Below are 15,855 nucleotides of genomic sequence, written 5' to 3'. Positions count from 1 at the left end.
TTGTTCAGCAGTGTCCAGCACACTATACAGCACCATATACACGTTATATAAATAAATACTAATGCTAATCTATGGCAGTCTAAAATCCTGTATGTGACTGATCAGTGAGAGAAATTCAAAGAACAGGTGACTGGTGCTTTAATGTTGCCAGTTTTCTCTTCTCATCCTTATGGGGTCGGGGCTTTCATTCCCCATGATGGGATCGCTTCATGGTTCACTAGGAGACCATTGGCCCATGATTCTGCTGCTGGGATCAGGGGTGGAAATTCATGTCCCGGGCTTGACCCTTGCTGAGTTGTGGGTTCTGCTCTGGGCACAGCTGAAGGCAGGCTCTGTTCCCTAGGAGAGTGGCTCTGTGTGGGGCTTCCACATAGACCATGGATAAACGGCCAGCACTCTCCCTTCTCCTCATGCAAATTACTATTAATATTCTTATTATTGTAACCTGGGACCCCCAGACCCCACATCCAAATGCCTTTGAGCTAGATAAACCCATCCACCTGCAAAGGCAAGCCCATTCAGTATCTGCTTCCCTGACATGTTCTCAGCATTAAAACTATGGCCTGGGTATTGCCTGGCTAAGCTCAGGCAGCTTGAGAGTGAGAGGTGACTAAAGTTCTCACCCAGACACAAGGAGTTTTAACTTCAAGAGAACATCAGTTTCCACTGTAGGAGGAAGAAGCGTCTGTCTAGGGCTCACAGCCCGGCTGCAAAGGTCACGGTGCTTTGCTTATCAGCCGTGGATCCAGTGGGTAAGCGCTCACTAAGGAAGACACAGCCCATCTTTGCACCCTGTTCACCATTTGGTAGTGGGGTCTGAGCTCCAATGGAAGAGTCCTCTGGGGGCTCGTGAAAATGACCTGTCACCTGCCCATCTGGTATTTTACACTCCACTGTCTGGGCCAAGTTCTCATCTCAGTGACACGGATGTCCCGATAACTCCAGAGTGATCCATGGAGTCTCTCCAGACTGCGGCGGGGGCCTCAGGGTGGGGTGGAAGATGGGAATGTCACCCTATGTCATTGTGAATTCAAGGAACAGGCTGAGCAGCGGGGGTGGGGTGGGAGGAGTGTGTGTGTTTTGTCTGGCCTTTAGTGGAAACAAAGGGAGAAAGAAAGCAGCCCACAAACGGCTCTGCCCCTGCTATAAACATGGAAAGTCTGTTTCAGTGCAGCTCCCTCCAAAAACAGCTCAGGAACTAGATGTAACCACATGAAAAGGCTCTGGTAGCAAATGAGTCAGAGCATGGAGAGCTGGCAGCAGCAGGTAATTGACACATGAGGGGTTAACAGCCTCTCCCTGAGCAGAGAAAACACTGCAGCTCCCTGCCCCTGCTATGGAGATTGCTAGGCTGATCGCTGGGCCAGGGAGACTGGGGTAGGCACAAGTGGAGCTGGTTACTGATCCCTACTGTGGTTAGCTTTTGCCCCATAGCAGTTGGGAAATGCCCTGAAGGAAGTAGTCTTGTACCGCTTCCCTCACCTTCACCTGGGAGATCCTCCAAAGAAGCCATACTTCTATGGCCCACAACAGCTCCCACGCTGCCAGATGCAGCAATTTAGTCTTCTCCCAGGCCTCCAACCCTCAAAACAAAATCTCCAACCTCCTTTTCTTTCCCCACAAGAACAGCATTTCCCAACATGGAGCTCTCAAGAGAGAGTCAGAGAGGGGAGGGGATGTAGGTGCCCCTGTATCATTCATTGGAGGTGGCTATAGCTATCCCAAAGCTGAGCATTAGGCAGGATTGGTCAGATAGTTTACTGGACAAATTCCTTCCACCAGTTGGAGTCAATAATTACTGGTTACAGTTTTTCCACTGAGGATTGTTAAATATTATTTGTTGTTGTGATGCATGGCTAGAAAGGGTTACACATCCTGCAAAATAAATAACCCTTAAAAGACACATGGGCAGATAATGTTTGTGTTTTTGTGTATCTACATATGTATGAGTAGGGTCAACAATTCTGATAATTCAGGGGTCAAAAGAAGATCCTAGCATTTAAATGAATTGTAAACGTGGGATATCTCGGTATTCATCTCTCTTTGAAATGTACTGGGAAATGGCCCACCTTGATTATCACAACAAAAGGTTTCTCTATGTATATAAATCTCCCCACTATATTTTCCACTGAATGCATCTGATGAAGTGAGCTGTAGCTCATGAAAGCTTATGCTCAAATAAATTTGTTATTCTCTAGGGTGCCACAAGTACTCATTTTCTTTTTGCGAATACAGACTAACACAGCTAATACACTGAAACCTGTACTGGGAATGGTGGAGGAAAAAGCATCATCTCTCTTTGAAATGTACTGTGAATGACGGAGGAAAAAGCAAATGGCCTTATGTTAATTCGTATAGCTAAGTACCCTGGCGATGGACCTCCTTCAAAATCATCCTAATTACCTTTTGTTCCCTGAGCAAATCCCAACTTGTCAAAGAGGACATGAAATTGTATAAAAGATCCTTGGGTCCTGATTCTGTCATCTCAGATCTGCTTAGACTTCCTCAGGGGAAGTTTGAGTCGGAAGACTGAGGTCCCAGTTATGCTGGTAGGCCTTGAATATGAGATTTGGACATTGGACTATAACCTATGAACTGAATTCTAAAGGAACACTTTGCAACTACAAAGCTCACCATCTCTGCTGTGAATCTGAACCTCAATGAATTGAACTCATGTCTGTATGTACATTGATCTTTTAACCGTACTCTCTTTTGTTTTTTTAATAAATTTTAGTTTAGTTAATAAGAACTGGCTGTAGCGTGTATTTGGGTAAGATCTGAAACATTTGTTCACCTGGGAGGTAACGTGTCCAATCATGTGGGATTGGGAGAACCTTTTCTTTTATATGATGAAATAAGATTTACAAAAATTTTCATCATATTTGACGTGGATATGATGGAGGCCTGAGGCTGGATCACTTTTAGGGAACTGTGTTATTTGGACGTCTGAATAACCAGTAAGGTAATAAAGAAGCTGTTTTATGCTGGCTTGGTGAATCTAAGTATTGGAATATCCACCAGCTTTTGGGGGTTTGGCTGCCCCATTCTTTGCAGTTCACCCTAATTGAGTGACCATAGCTGGCCCCCACTAGGACCCCGGTCACAGTGGCGTTGTTGTGTTTGGATACACATTATCACAGGTTAATTGGGTTTTTGGATCAGAACCACACACTTGTCAAAATTTAATTTTTATATTGGAGAGTTTAAGGGTTAAAAATCAGTTACAGTGAGTGGCCCATGACAGAAAAAGCCTGGAAGAATTGTGCTTACAGAGAGGGTTGTATTTTAAGCAAAAGACTGCAGAGCAGGAACTGAAAAATCTGTTAATTGCCGGTGATAAGGAAGCAGGCCCAGGGAAAATGCCTGCAGTGGGATTGTGGGAAACCAGCAGCTAGAACTTGAACAAAAGCAAAAAATAGCTGATATGGAAGGAGAAGCTGCTGAAAGAGAAGGCCTGTGTGTTAGAGGGCTTTCCTCAACCCTCCCGCTTCCCTGGTTCTTGTCACACAGAGAGCAAGCAGCAAAAGACCAGAAGTCTGAAGCAGAGACAATGCAATGTTTATTTGGATTAGTTTCCAAGCAAGCATATTTCGAAGCCCTTCACACCAGTCGGGCTTATCTCTATACGCCAATAGAGTCTGTTCCCCAATGTTCCCTTCCCAGCTTCGACGCCGCGGAGCATTTGCCCCACGTCCCCCTTCCCAGCTCTGAGTAAATTTAGACTGGAAATGAGAACAAGGTTTCTAACCAGCTGAAGAGTGAGGATTGGGACCAGCCCCCAGTGCGGGATGGGGACCACCTGGCTAGTTTGAAGACGGAGCTTGGTACATTTATGAATGGGATTATATAACAGGGCTGCCTGTGGTAGCCGGGTGCTGGACTCGATGATACAGGAGTGTGTCCAGTCCTGTGTCCCTAGATCTCTATGGTTCTGAGTCTGACTGAGATGCAGGGATTTCCCTGCACCCCCCTGAATTTCCCCAACCCTCCCCAGTTTTGTGAACTAGTTACATGCAGTGTTGCCAATTTAGTGATTGTTTGGAAATTTGAATTGAAATTGAAACATAAACACACTTTAAAAGCATATAAAGTGTATGAAAAAAATACGTGTATCTGAAAAAGTATAATAGATTTGAAAAGTATGAACATAGACTAGCTTCCTTATACAGCTGTTGTTTTTTATGACAATGTCAGTGCATTCATTTAGGTGATGTTGGCCAACCTAATAATTTCAAATGATGATGTGTAAGCAAAATCTAAATGAGTTCTCCCTGAAAAAGCACAAGAACAAATCCGCACAGACACACCCCTGGACCCCGACCTGGGGTATTCTATCTGCTACCCAAGATCCATAAACCTGGAAATCCTGGGCGCCCCATCATCTCAGGCATTGGCACCCTGACAGCAGGATTGTCTGGCTATGTAGACTCCCTCCTCAGGCCCTACGCTACCAGCACTCCCAGCCATCTTCGAGACACCACTGACTTCCTGAGGAAACTACAATCCATCGGTGATCTTCCTGAAAACACCATCCTGGCCACTATGGATGTAGTAGCCCTCTACACCAACATTCCACACAAAAGATGGACTACAAGCCGTCAGGAACAGTATCCCTGATAATGTCACGGCAAACCTGGTGGCTGAACTTTGTGACTTTGTCCTCACCCATAACTATTTCAAACTGGGGACAATGTATACCTTCAAATCAGTGGCACTGCTATGGGTACCCACATGGCCCCACAGTATGCCAACATTTTTATGGCGGACTTAGAACAACGCTTCCCCAGCTCTCATCCCCTAATGCCCCTACTCTACTTGCGCTATATTGATGACATCTTCATCATCTGGACCCATGGAAAAGAAGCCCTTGAGGAATTCCACGATGATTTCAACAATTTCCATCCCACCATCAACCTCAGCCTGGACCAGTCCACACAAGAAATCCACTTCCTGGACACTACAGTGCTAATAAGCGATGGTCACATAAACATCACCCTATACTGGAAACCTACTGACCGCTATTCCTACCTACATGCCTCCAGCTTTCATCCAGACCACACCACACGATCCATTGTCTACAGCCAAGCTCTACGATACAACTGCATTTGCTCCAACCCCTCAGACAAACACCTACAAGATCTCTATCAAGCGTTCTTACAACTATAATACCCACCTGCTGAAGTGAAGAACCAGATTGACAGAGCCAGAAGAGTACCCAGAAGTCACCTACTACGGGACAGGCCCAACAAAGAAAATAACAGAACGCCACTAGCCGTCACCTTCAGCCCCCAACTAAAACCTCTCCAACGCGTTATCAAGGATCTACAACCTATCCTGAAGGACGACCCACCACTCTCACAGATCTTGGGAGACAGGCCAGTCCTTGCCTACAAACAGCCCCCCAACCTGAAGCAAATACTCACCAGCAACCACACACCACACAACAGAACCACTAACCCAGGAACCTATCATAGAATCATAGAATCATAGAATATCAGGGTTGGAAGGGACCTCAGGAGGTCATCTAGTCCAACCCCCTGCTCAAAGCAGGACCAATCCCCAATTAAATCATCCCAGCCAGGGCTTTGTCAAGCCTGACCTTAAAAACTTCTAAGGAAGGAGATTCTACCACCTCCCTAGGTAATGCATTCCAGTGTTTCACCACCCTCCTAGTGAAAAAGTTTTTCCTAATATCCAACCTAAACCTCCCCCACTGCAACTTGAGACCATTACTCCTTGTCCTGTCCTCTTCTACCACTGAGAATAGTCTAGAACCATCCTCTCTGGAACCACCTCTCAGATAGTTGAAAGCAGCTATCAAATCCCCCCTCATTCTTCTCTTCTGCAGACTAAACAATCCCAGTTCCCTCAGCCTCTCCTCATAAGTCATGTGTTCCAGACCCCTAATCATTTTTGTTGCCCTTCGCTGGACTCTCTCCAATTTATCCACATCCTTCTTGTAGTGTGGGGCCCAAAACTGGACACAGTACTCCAGATGAGGCCTCACCAGTGTTGAATAGAGGGGAACGATCACGTCCCTCGATCTGCTTGCTATGCCCCTACTTATACATCCCAAAATGCCATTGGCCTTCTTGGCAACAAGGGCACACTGCTGACTCATATCCAGCTTCTCTATCCTTGCAACAAAGCCCATTGCCAACTGTGTCCACATATCTATTCAGGGGACACCATTATAGAGCCTAATCACATCAGCCACACTATCAGAGGCTCGTTCACCTGCACATCTACCAATGTGATAGATGCCATCATGTGCCAGCAATGCCCCTCTGCTATGTACATTGGCCAAACCAGACAGTCTCTACGTAAAAGAATAAATGGACACAAATCAGATGTCAAGAATTATAACATTCAAAAATCAGTAGGAGAACATGTCAATCACTCTGGTCACTCGATTACAGACCTAAAAGTGGCAATTCTTCAACAAAAAACTTCAAAAACAGACTCCAACGAGAGACTGCTGAATTTGAATTAATTTGCAAACTGGACACCATTAACTTAGGCTTGAATAAAGACTGGGAGTGGACGTGTCATTACACAAAGTAAAACTATTTCCCCATGTTTATTCCCACCCCCCCACACACTGTTCCTCACACATTCTTATCAACTGCTGGAAATGGCCCCCCTTGATTATCACTACAAAAGGTTTTTTTTTCTCTCCTGCTGGTAATAGCTCACCTTACCTGATCACTCTCGTTAAAGTGTTAAAGTGTATGGTAACACCCATTGTTTCATGTTCTCTGTATATAAAATCTCCCCCCTGTATCTTCCACTGCATGCATCCGATGAAGTGAGCTGTAGCTCACGAAAGCTTACGCTCCAATAAATTTGTTAGTCTCTAAGATGCCACAAGTCCTCCTTTTCTTACTACAGCTGAAATCACTGATAATCAGGACTAAGTGCTTAGACCTGCTGTGGGACAGTGTTTCTGTGGAAGAGATGGCCCTGCCTGCACTAACAGGTTCCCCCACTGAGAGCTCCGCTGAAATCACTGAGAGCTGGTGGAACTTCAAGAGACCAACTCGCAGAGGTCACAGTGGCAGGTGGCAGCAGAAGGTGACGGCACAGGGCCATTGGCGATGGAGTGAATGGTGGCACAACGAACAACAGTGGCCAGAGCGAACAGTGATCAGCTGGAGGAATGAGCAAGGTGCCTTCTTGCCCCCCACCTGGGAGATGAACTCATGTGAAAGCACCTCTGAACTCTGAGTCTCCACTGACCAAGGACAACACCGGTGAGTGTTAATGAGGCTGTTAAGAATGCTGGAGACACAACACAGTTCATGAGAACAAACATGGCTGGGGCATCCTACTTTCTATTTAAGCAAGAGATACTGCACGCTACAAACTGGAGGCCAATGTTAAGTGCATTGTCACTTGTTCATCCTGAAGTTGAACACTGGTTCCGAACAAGACCAACAAATGCTCACTGTCTTTCTGCAAGAAACTCAACTGACTGGGTAGAAGCATGTGGTGTAACAGTGAAAGACTCAACAGTTGAAAAAGTGAAGAACTCTCTGACCACATTCAAAAAATGTGTATACATGGCTGATCAATGCACCAATGCAAATGGGCATCAAGTATTGTCACTGTGTGAATAGAATTTTGTGCTCTGAAAGAAGTCACCTTCTGCCTGATCATGTGAATGAACTAATGAACATATCAATTGTTACAAATTACACCTGAGAGGACACGCACACAAGTGCTACGAATTACACCTGGTAGGACACGCACACTAATGCTGCGAATTATACCTGATAGGACACGCACAGTTCGAATCTAGGCTGAGGCACATAAACAAAGTCCACAACTGCAGAGTTCCCAAAAGACACTAAGTTTATTACGCTCGAGCGTAGTGCCCCCCTGAATACAGATTATACAAAGGTTATATACTTTTTAGCAAAGCATGTTGCCCTCGTGCATCGGAAACCTTAGCCAATAAACAAACCCTTGTCTTATCTACCACCTATCCCTGCTTGGTGCATTCCTCGTGCTATACCAGTATGTTAATTACACAGCATGGTCCTAAAGCCATGCATCAGTAACCTTTATTATCAGGATGGGAGGCCTCACATCAAGGCCAAGAGACAGGGAGTTAGAGACTGACAAAAACCAGATACTGGGAGTCAAGGCAGGTTGGAGACAAGGAGGAGGATTTTCACAGGGATTCAGTATCTAAGGATCACTCCTCCTGGTGTATGATGTGCTGGCATTTAAACAATGGTGGGCCCCAAACCAAAATGGAGTCACATGTGCTAACTTTTCCTTAACACAATGGAAGGAATGGAAGTACCGGACACATGAGAAGCCACCAAAAATGAACACATTGCAGTCAAGAAGTTCATTAACAGAGGGTGCAAAATTATAACAAGAAACCAAGAAGGATGTAGACTTCGTGCTTCATAGAAGTCTTGAGTCGCCAACTTTAATTTGTGTGATGATTTTAAAACATGAGTTAAATCTAATAAAATAGTCATGAAACATTTTTCAGTTTTACTATGGTGCCATACAGCCCCCTTCACCCTCACGGTCTCACCCCTCATTGGCCCTGACCCCCCCCTGTAAATTTGAACACCCCTGCTAATTTCAATTCCTGGGGAAAACACAGCTGAGATGTGAAGTCACAAGCAGTGGCAGATGTAGAGTTAGCGGGGCCCTGTGCGCAGCTTCATTTTTGCCCCCCGCACCCCGGGGACCCAGCCAAGAAAAAGAACATTCTCTCTTATCTCCCCTCCCCACCCATTTTTCATTCTTTTTTTCTTCATCCTCCTCCTATATTATAAGTAATAGGAAGTAAATGACAATAAAGTGAGGTACCTTGATTGGGGCAGGGGGTTGGGGTGCAGGAGGGAGTGCGGGGGTCAGGCTCTGGGAGGGAGTTTGGGTGCTGGGTGCAAGCTTTGGGCTGGGGCAGGGGGTTGGCATTTACCTTGGGGGGCACAGCTCCCAAAGCGACCGGCACACCCCTCTGGCAGTGGCTAGGTGGGGCGGGGGGGACACATGGGTCTCTGCACGCTGCTGCCCACAGGCATCACCCCGCAGCTCCCACTGGCTGCAGTTCCCAGCCAGTTCCCAGAACAGGGTTAGCTTTGTGAGCAGCTGCATCTTCCTTCCATAGCACTACCATAGGCTGTTAAGAGCTGGTTGAATAATAAAGGAAGAATTAATTCACAAAGACTCAGGCTGGTGGCAAATCTTCCCCCTAAATGATTATTCGAAGGGAAACGGCTCTTTGGATCAAATGGAAATTTTCATGAAAAACAGCTGGTTTTTCAAAAAACTTTGGGATTTTCCCCCAAAGCCCCAAACGGAAAATGTTTTGGTTTTTCGACATTCCCTCAAAATTTTTCATGGGGAGGGAGTTCCCGGCCAATGGGTGCTGCGGAGTCGGGGAGGGGGCAACACACGGAGACACACACACACATACACCCCCCCCCCCCGGGGCTGCAGGAACATGCCGGCTGCTTCCGGGAGCGGTGTGGAGGGAGGGAGGCAACGTGGGCAGGGAGCTGCCTCAGTTCTGCTGCTGGCCCATCTCTGCGCGCCCCTTGTGGGAAGGGGGACAGTGGGTCTCCGTAAGCTGTCTGAGGCAGGGACAGCGCATGGAGCTGCCTCCCCCGCCACTAGGGGTACGCAGAGACATTCCAGCAGCCGGCCGCTTCTGGGAGCAGCGTGGGGCCACCAGCCACAGAGCCCTGCTGCACCGCCAGCCGGGACTCAGGGGCAGGTTGTCAGATGAGATTTGTCCTGCATTTTGGGGGCCCCCCTGTCATTCGGGGACCCATGCCACTGCACGGTTTGTTACATGGTAAATCCGCTGCTGGTCACAAGTTGCAGTGGGGGAGGTTTAGGTTGGATATTAGGAAAATCTTTTTCACTAGGAGGGTGGTGAAACACTGGAATCCGTTACCTAGGGAGGTGGTGGAATCTCCTTCCTTAGAGGTTTTTAAGGTCAGGCTTGACAAAGCCCTGGCTGGGATGATTTAGTTGGGGTTGGTCCTGCTTTGAGCAGGGGGTGGGACTAGATGACCTCCTGAGGTCCCATCCAACCCTGATATTCTAGGATTCTAGGATTCTATGAAGAGTTTACAACCTAAGAAACAATTTGGCTCATGATGGCCATAACTGAGCTGGGGTAAGGCAATTCTCTCCTCTGTAACTAAATGAGGCATTGCTTTGTTTACTGCCTTGCTTTAAGCTGCCTTGGCTGGCTAGGAGATGGGCAAGATCAAAACTGTGGCATGGGGAGGAGAGGGGCTGGGGAACTGAACACGAGATGCAAACAACATTCTTATAAGAAACTTTGCAATGCATTTTTGGCGGGCATGGGACAAGATCCTAAGAAGCTGTGGGAGGAAGACTGTGGATATAGGGAGCGGAGGTCATAGGGGGAAGTGGTGAGAGATGGACCAAATGGCTAGTATTTGCCTATGGACACACACTATAAACCCTAGTTTGGGGTGAACAAATACATAGGAACTGGGTTAAAGCAAAATGAAAATAGCAAGGAATGCGGTGAATTGCGTTTCCTGAATCCTCCCCTGTGTGTTGTCTATTTATACCGCTTTGGAGCAGAGAACTGTCCTTGCTATATATTTGGGAGGCAGCCAGCTCCTTTGTGTGTATGTGGGGGAGGGGGGGTGAGAAACATCCTGATATTAGAAACATCCTGATACTAGCTTAATCATTATCATTTGAACTCCCCAAATGATAACACTCCCTAGGACACTTCCTAAGCACACCCAGACTTGCCGGAGTGCTGGGTTGGCATGGGAGATGCACAGAGACACTGACAGAGAGAGCCACCAGTGTGCACCACCACTAATTTACCGTCCTACAGGTGCAAAAACAGCAGGCTTCTTTGGGAGAGCTGCTCCGTATTGTGTTGTGGCCAAATTGTGCCCTGGCCAAATTGTGCCACGGAGTGCCAGCAGTGTGAGCAAAGTCATTCTGGGTGTGACTCAGCACAGGGACTTTGTCTGGAAGCAAAGGTCCACCTTTGCAAACACAAAACTTGGTTCTGTGCCATGGGGAAAGGAAAAACAACCCGCAAAGGTCTCTTCCCCCACCACAGCCGTGGAAGTCACAAGCCAGGAGACTTAAATATCAGTCCGGATCCCTTCAGCAGATCACGGTCACAGTCCAGAAACAAAACCAGCTCTAAAGGCAGATGAGTTGGGACCATGGAGATATGGCAGCAAATATTTTCTCAGAAGATTGGGCAGATGAAACCAGGAGACACATGGACTCTGAAGGCGGATTATAACCTTCAGTCCAACGACCGGGATCCTGGATGGAAGCAATTCCTGCAACAACATGCGTTTGCCAGGTGAGGGGTAGGTAGCTGGAGAACACGGTTAGCAAAGGGCTTTGTGAGCAGCTGCATCTTCCTTCTATAGCACTACCATAGGCTGTTAAGAGCTGGTTGAATAGTAAAGGAAGAATTAATTCACAAAGACTTGGGCTGGTGACAAATCTTCCCCCTAAATGATTATTCAAAGGGAAAAGGCTTTTTGGATCAAATGGAAATTTTCATGAAAAACAGCTGGTTTTTCAAAAAACTTTGGGGGTTTTCCCCCAAAGCCCCAAATGGAAAATGTTTTGGTTTTTCGACATTCCCTCAAAATTTTTCATGGGGAGGGAGGACAGGAGGAATCACTTATCGGCTCTAACAAAGAGATGTTTACTGACAAATTTTGTGGATTTTTTGCACTATTTTTGGTGACATTTTTGAACTTTCCAGCAAGCTCTATTCGCTAATATTCTTGTGAATACAGGCTCCAAGTTCCGTTTCCTGTGATAAGTGAGATCATATTATTCTATATTTGTCCATGTCTGCACAACTAGTGGGCATTTATCAAAATGTTTGCGAAACCCAGGAGTTGCACGAAATGTAGCAGCAGTGAATTGATTCATTGCCTGAAAATTCACACCTGAACTCCATCGTTTGTTATCCTCCGCTTTAGAAAGCTTGTCATCCAATCAGGGAGGAGAAGCAATACCATATGGCTCAGGTGACCAGTTAAAGAGCCAGCTTGGCAACAACGGAAGAAGCTGAAGGCTATTAGCCCAAAGCATTTGGTGAATCCTTACAAATAGCAAGCCCATGAACAAATGCAGGATCAGTTTATGAATGATTCACTAACCAGAAAATGACAGGTTTCAGAGTAACAGCCGTGTTAGTCTGTTTCCGCAAAAAGAAAAGGAGTACTTGTGGCACCTTAGAGACTAACCAATTTATTTGAGCATAAGCTTTCGTGAGCTACAGCTCACTTCGTGTAGCTCATGAAAGCTTATGCTCAAATAAATTGGTTAGTCTCTAAGGTGCCACAAGTACTCCTTTTCTTTTAACCAGAAAATAGGGCTCAATCATTGCAAATAATCTTAAGGAATAATTTGACCAGTTCTAACAATGTCTAGTTACCTGAATATTTGCAGTGTGACCATCATTGCAGTATCTGGGTGCTGGATTTTTATCATCATAATCTAGTGCTCTGGAGCATGCTAGACCCGTCACAGACCACAGAAAGCCATGGGCGGGGAGGGAGAAGCGGCTGGAAAGTACCAGCAGGGAGGGAGAAGGTGACAGAGGGGAGGGCTAAGAAGGGGCAGAGGAAGAGGGGGTGGGGAGAGACCAAGAGGTTGGCCTGGAAGGAGGGAGATGAGAAGGCCGAGGGGTAGAATGGGGTGAGTGAGGGCAGGCAATGCAGGGGTGGCAGCGGAGGGCTGGGTCATGCACATGGACGGGGCTGGAGGAACCAGTGAATTACACCCACCTCGACTCTTCTAGACATCGTCAGTGTCATCTCAAAATCTGACCCAGTGCCGCCGCCCACTCATTCTGCTGATTTTCATCCGCTGTGTTTATTTCCCCATCCCCAGGGCTTCAGGCCTGAAGCTTTATTGCTGCTGAATTATGCTGAGCTTGCTCTCCTCGTAGGTGCCTATGGAGCCACCAAGCCCAGACTGGGTCGGCTTTGCTGCTGGCGCTTTACTTCTCTAGCGTCACCTCTGTGTTCCTTGCCTGCATTTCCAGGCAGCGGGGCCCATCCTGGCTTGAGAAGGAGAGGAAGATTCTAAGGGTCAGCCTGGATCCATATAACAATGGAAAGATCAGCTGGAGCCAAGGGCTGGTTGCTGTGGGCAGGCAGCCGCCAAGGAGTGGCTTGCAGAAGGGATTCTGGGAGCAAATATGGATGCAGGAGCAGCTAAATCTATACCTCGTTCTACTGAACACTTGGATGATAGTTATATGTTACTTAGGTAGCACTATGGGGCTGTACAATACAACGAAAGTGAGATTCCTGCCCCAAAGAGCTTACAATCTCAATTAAGGAGGAGAAGGAGGACCCGGGAAAGGGAGAGAGGAGGGAGAGGACAGTATGAGCGTGTGGTCACTTAGGACGCTAACGCATGCGATGTACAGTTATTTGTATGGTGATAGGACCCAAAGGCCTCTGTCAGCTTGCACTCCCTTGGGCTAGGCACTCTCAGCCATATAGCAACGAATCTCTGCCCCTAGAAAGCTTAAACTCTCAATGGACGGGGCTAAAGGGGTTTTTATGACCACGACCATTATTATTTTTAAACCTCTGAGAGCTACAGCTCCAAAGCCTTCTTGAAGCAGTAGGTTTGGAGGAGGGGTGTGAAGGTGGCCAAGGGGAGCTGTGGTCTAAGACGCAGTGAGGGCATGACATGCAGGGGGGCTGGTAACGGACTGCTCTTTATTTCCTGGCCCTAGTCACCACACATGGGTCGCCGTTACAACAAGCTGTGTGTTGCGTCAGTATCCGATAGCTGCTGCTCCAGATCAGGAAGGAATTCTAGGAATCGGGGAAGCATGAGAGATGGCCTGGAGGTCACCAGAGCCCATAGCTATTTGAACGTCAAACATCTGTAGCCAAAACCAGGTCTCAATATCCATCATACAGAGGAGCAGAAGTGTATATATAAAGTCTGCTGCAGTTTCCACGGTATGCATCTGATGAAGTGAGCTGTAGCTCACGAAAGCTCATGCTCAAATAAATTGGTTCGTCTCTAAGGTGCCACAAGTACTCCTGTTCTTTTTGCATCCTGTTTAGAGTGGACTCATGCTGGAAACCGTCTGCAAGGCATAACGACGACAGCTGTATTGAACCTACTAACTCATAAACGGTGCTATACAATCCTCAGTGCTAGCAGATAGCGCTCCTACACCGCTCGATCGACCCCTCCCGTGTACAGTGCTCCAGAATCCCTCCTGCGGGACAGAGGCTGAGTTCTCAGATTAGCAGCTGCAGCTGGTTCAGGGCTTTGAATCTGGGGTAAGTTTTGTCTCCTGCTTTCTCCTGTTAGGTTTCAGTGTTCACAGTGCTGGCATATGTAGCACTCAGCTCAGGTGAACATTCTCTTCCACATGCACCTGGACCGGAAGCAGAGACGGGGCCAGGTGAAGATGAAAATCTTCAGACAGGAGTGCAAGAAGTGTCTCGTGCCGAAACTGGAACTGCCTGAATTCAGCCAGGAGAACATCGAGAGAGTCCTGGAGAACCTGATGCTGAAGATTCGCGGGAAATGCTACAGAGAGGCCATCAGTCCCAACAGCCTGTCCAAGAACATCGTGGAAACTCAGATAATGGGGCCACATGACAGCTCCCACTGTGAAGCCTGCCAGCTGGGCATCTGTTACGTGAAATATGAAGCCCAAGCACCAGCCAACACCTTCTTTAGGGCTGTTTCTCTTTTTCCACGCAGCTCTCCTGCCCATGAGGAATGGAGCGAAGCAGAGATGGGGAGCAGCCGCAACGTGGGGAGCAGCTGTGATGGGCGGCGCTGCTGTTGCTACATTTGTTGTTTGGTCATTTTTTTGGCTGTGCTCATTTTTGTTCTGCTTTATCTCAAAACCTAGTGGAAATTCGACACTCATACTTGTCCCTAATATAACTGAACTGTAATAACCTGAGTAATAATTGGGCTTGGAAAGATTACATTTTTTTCTGTAAATGTCAGTGAATGTCAATTTCCACCACACACACATAAACCAATACAAAAATATTTCCATCAGTAATTGAAATTTACCGATCGGCAAAGTAAGACAAATGTTGCTTGGGGCCTTGTTAGCATTTGATTTCAGGATATTTACTTGGTATATTTTGACAGGCAATGTTGACAGTTTGCGCTTTAACGGTTAAAAAGCGTTAATTTTTTGAATTGCAGCATTGTCTATCATGAAGTAATTATTGTCTGACCCCCCCACCCCCCGCCTGCCTCATAATTTCCCACAACTATGAAAATTTAAATCAATAAATGTTTGGGGGGGGAAAAGCCTAAGCCATTATGTTTTGCAGCTGTGAAAATTTACAGAGCTAAAAATAAAATAAAAAAAAATGCTTAAAAATAACCCTGGCTATTTCCTGCCAAAATTATATAAATAATCAAATTCTGCCAAGCCTAGTAATAATAGATAATGTACCTGTCTATGTAGGGCGGAATGCGTGCACTGGGCTGAGAGCTAGAAAAAATATTTTTATTGGCCAGCTGAGCAGATTTCCTCTAGGAGCCATTGAGGGATGGTATCTAAGGACCTCTAAGTGGCCTTTTTACGTGGTCATTTTTCAGAGTAGAACTGCCCTTTAATTATCGCATAATCTTTCCCAGGATCCAGCCCTGGAGAAGCCGAGCAATAGAACAGAAAGAGGTACGTCAGGCAAAAGACCTTTGAATTAGCTCACCTGATCCTCAGGAGTTCAAAGGAGCGTTTAGGGCTTCATTGATTCTTGAGCCGGCGGAACCCCTGCCCCTTGGGCATGATTTTCTAAGCTGCCTGAGGTTAAATATCTATGTGGCTGCAATCGAGTC

At 46.7% G+C, this 15,855-nt stretch overlaps 1 protein-coding gene across 1 annotated transcript; it reads left to right on the top strand.

Annotated features, from left to right (window-relative positions):
* Positions 1–11,201: 11,201 nt before the first annotated feature.
* LOC144269728 (receptor-transporting protein 3-like) lies at positions 11,202–14,905 on the top strand. The gene is given in 2 exon segments (XM_077825506.1): positions 11,202–11,347; positions 14,353–14,905. Coding segments are annotated over 2 exon segments (699 nt in total).
* The last annotated feature ends 950 nt before the right edge of the window (positions 14,906–15,855 follow it).

This window comes from Eretmochelys imbricata, chromosome 9 (assembly GCF_965152235.1).
Source record: "Eretmochelys imbricata isolate rEreImb1 chromosome 9, rEreImb1.hap1, whole genome shotgun sequence".
Classification (NCBI taxonomy): domain Eukaryota; kingdom Metazoa; phylum Chordata; order Testudines; family Cheloniidae; genus Eretmochelys; species Eretmochelys imbricata.
This window is presented reverse-complemented; position numbering and strand designations above follow the sequence as displayed.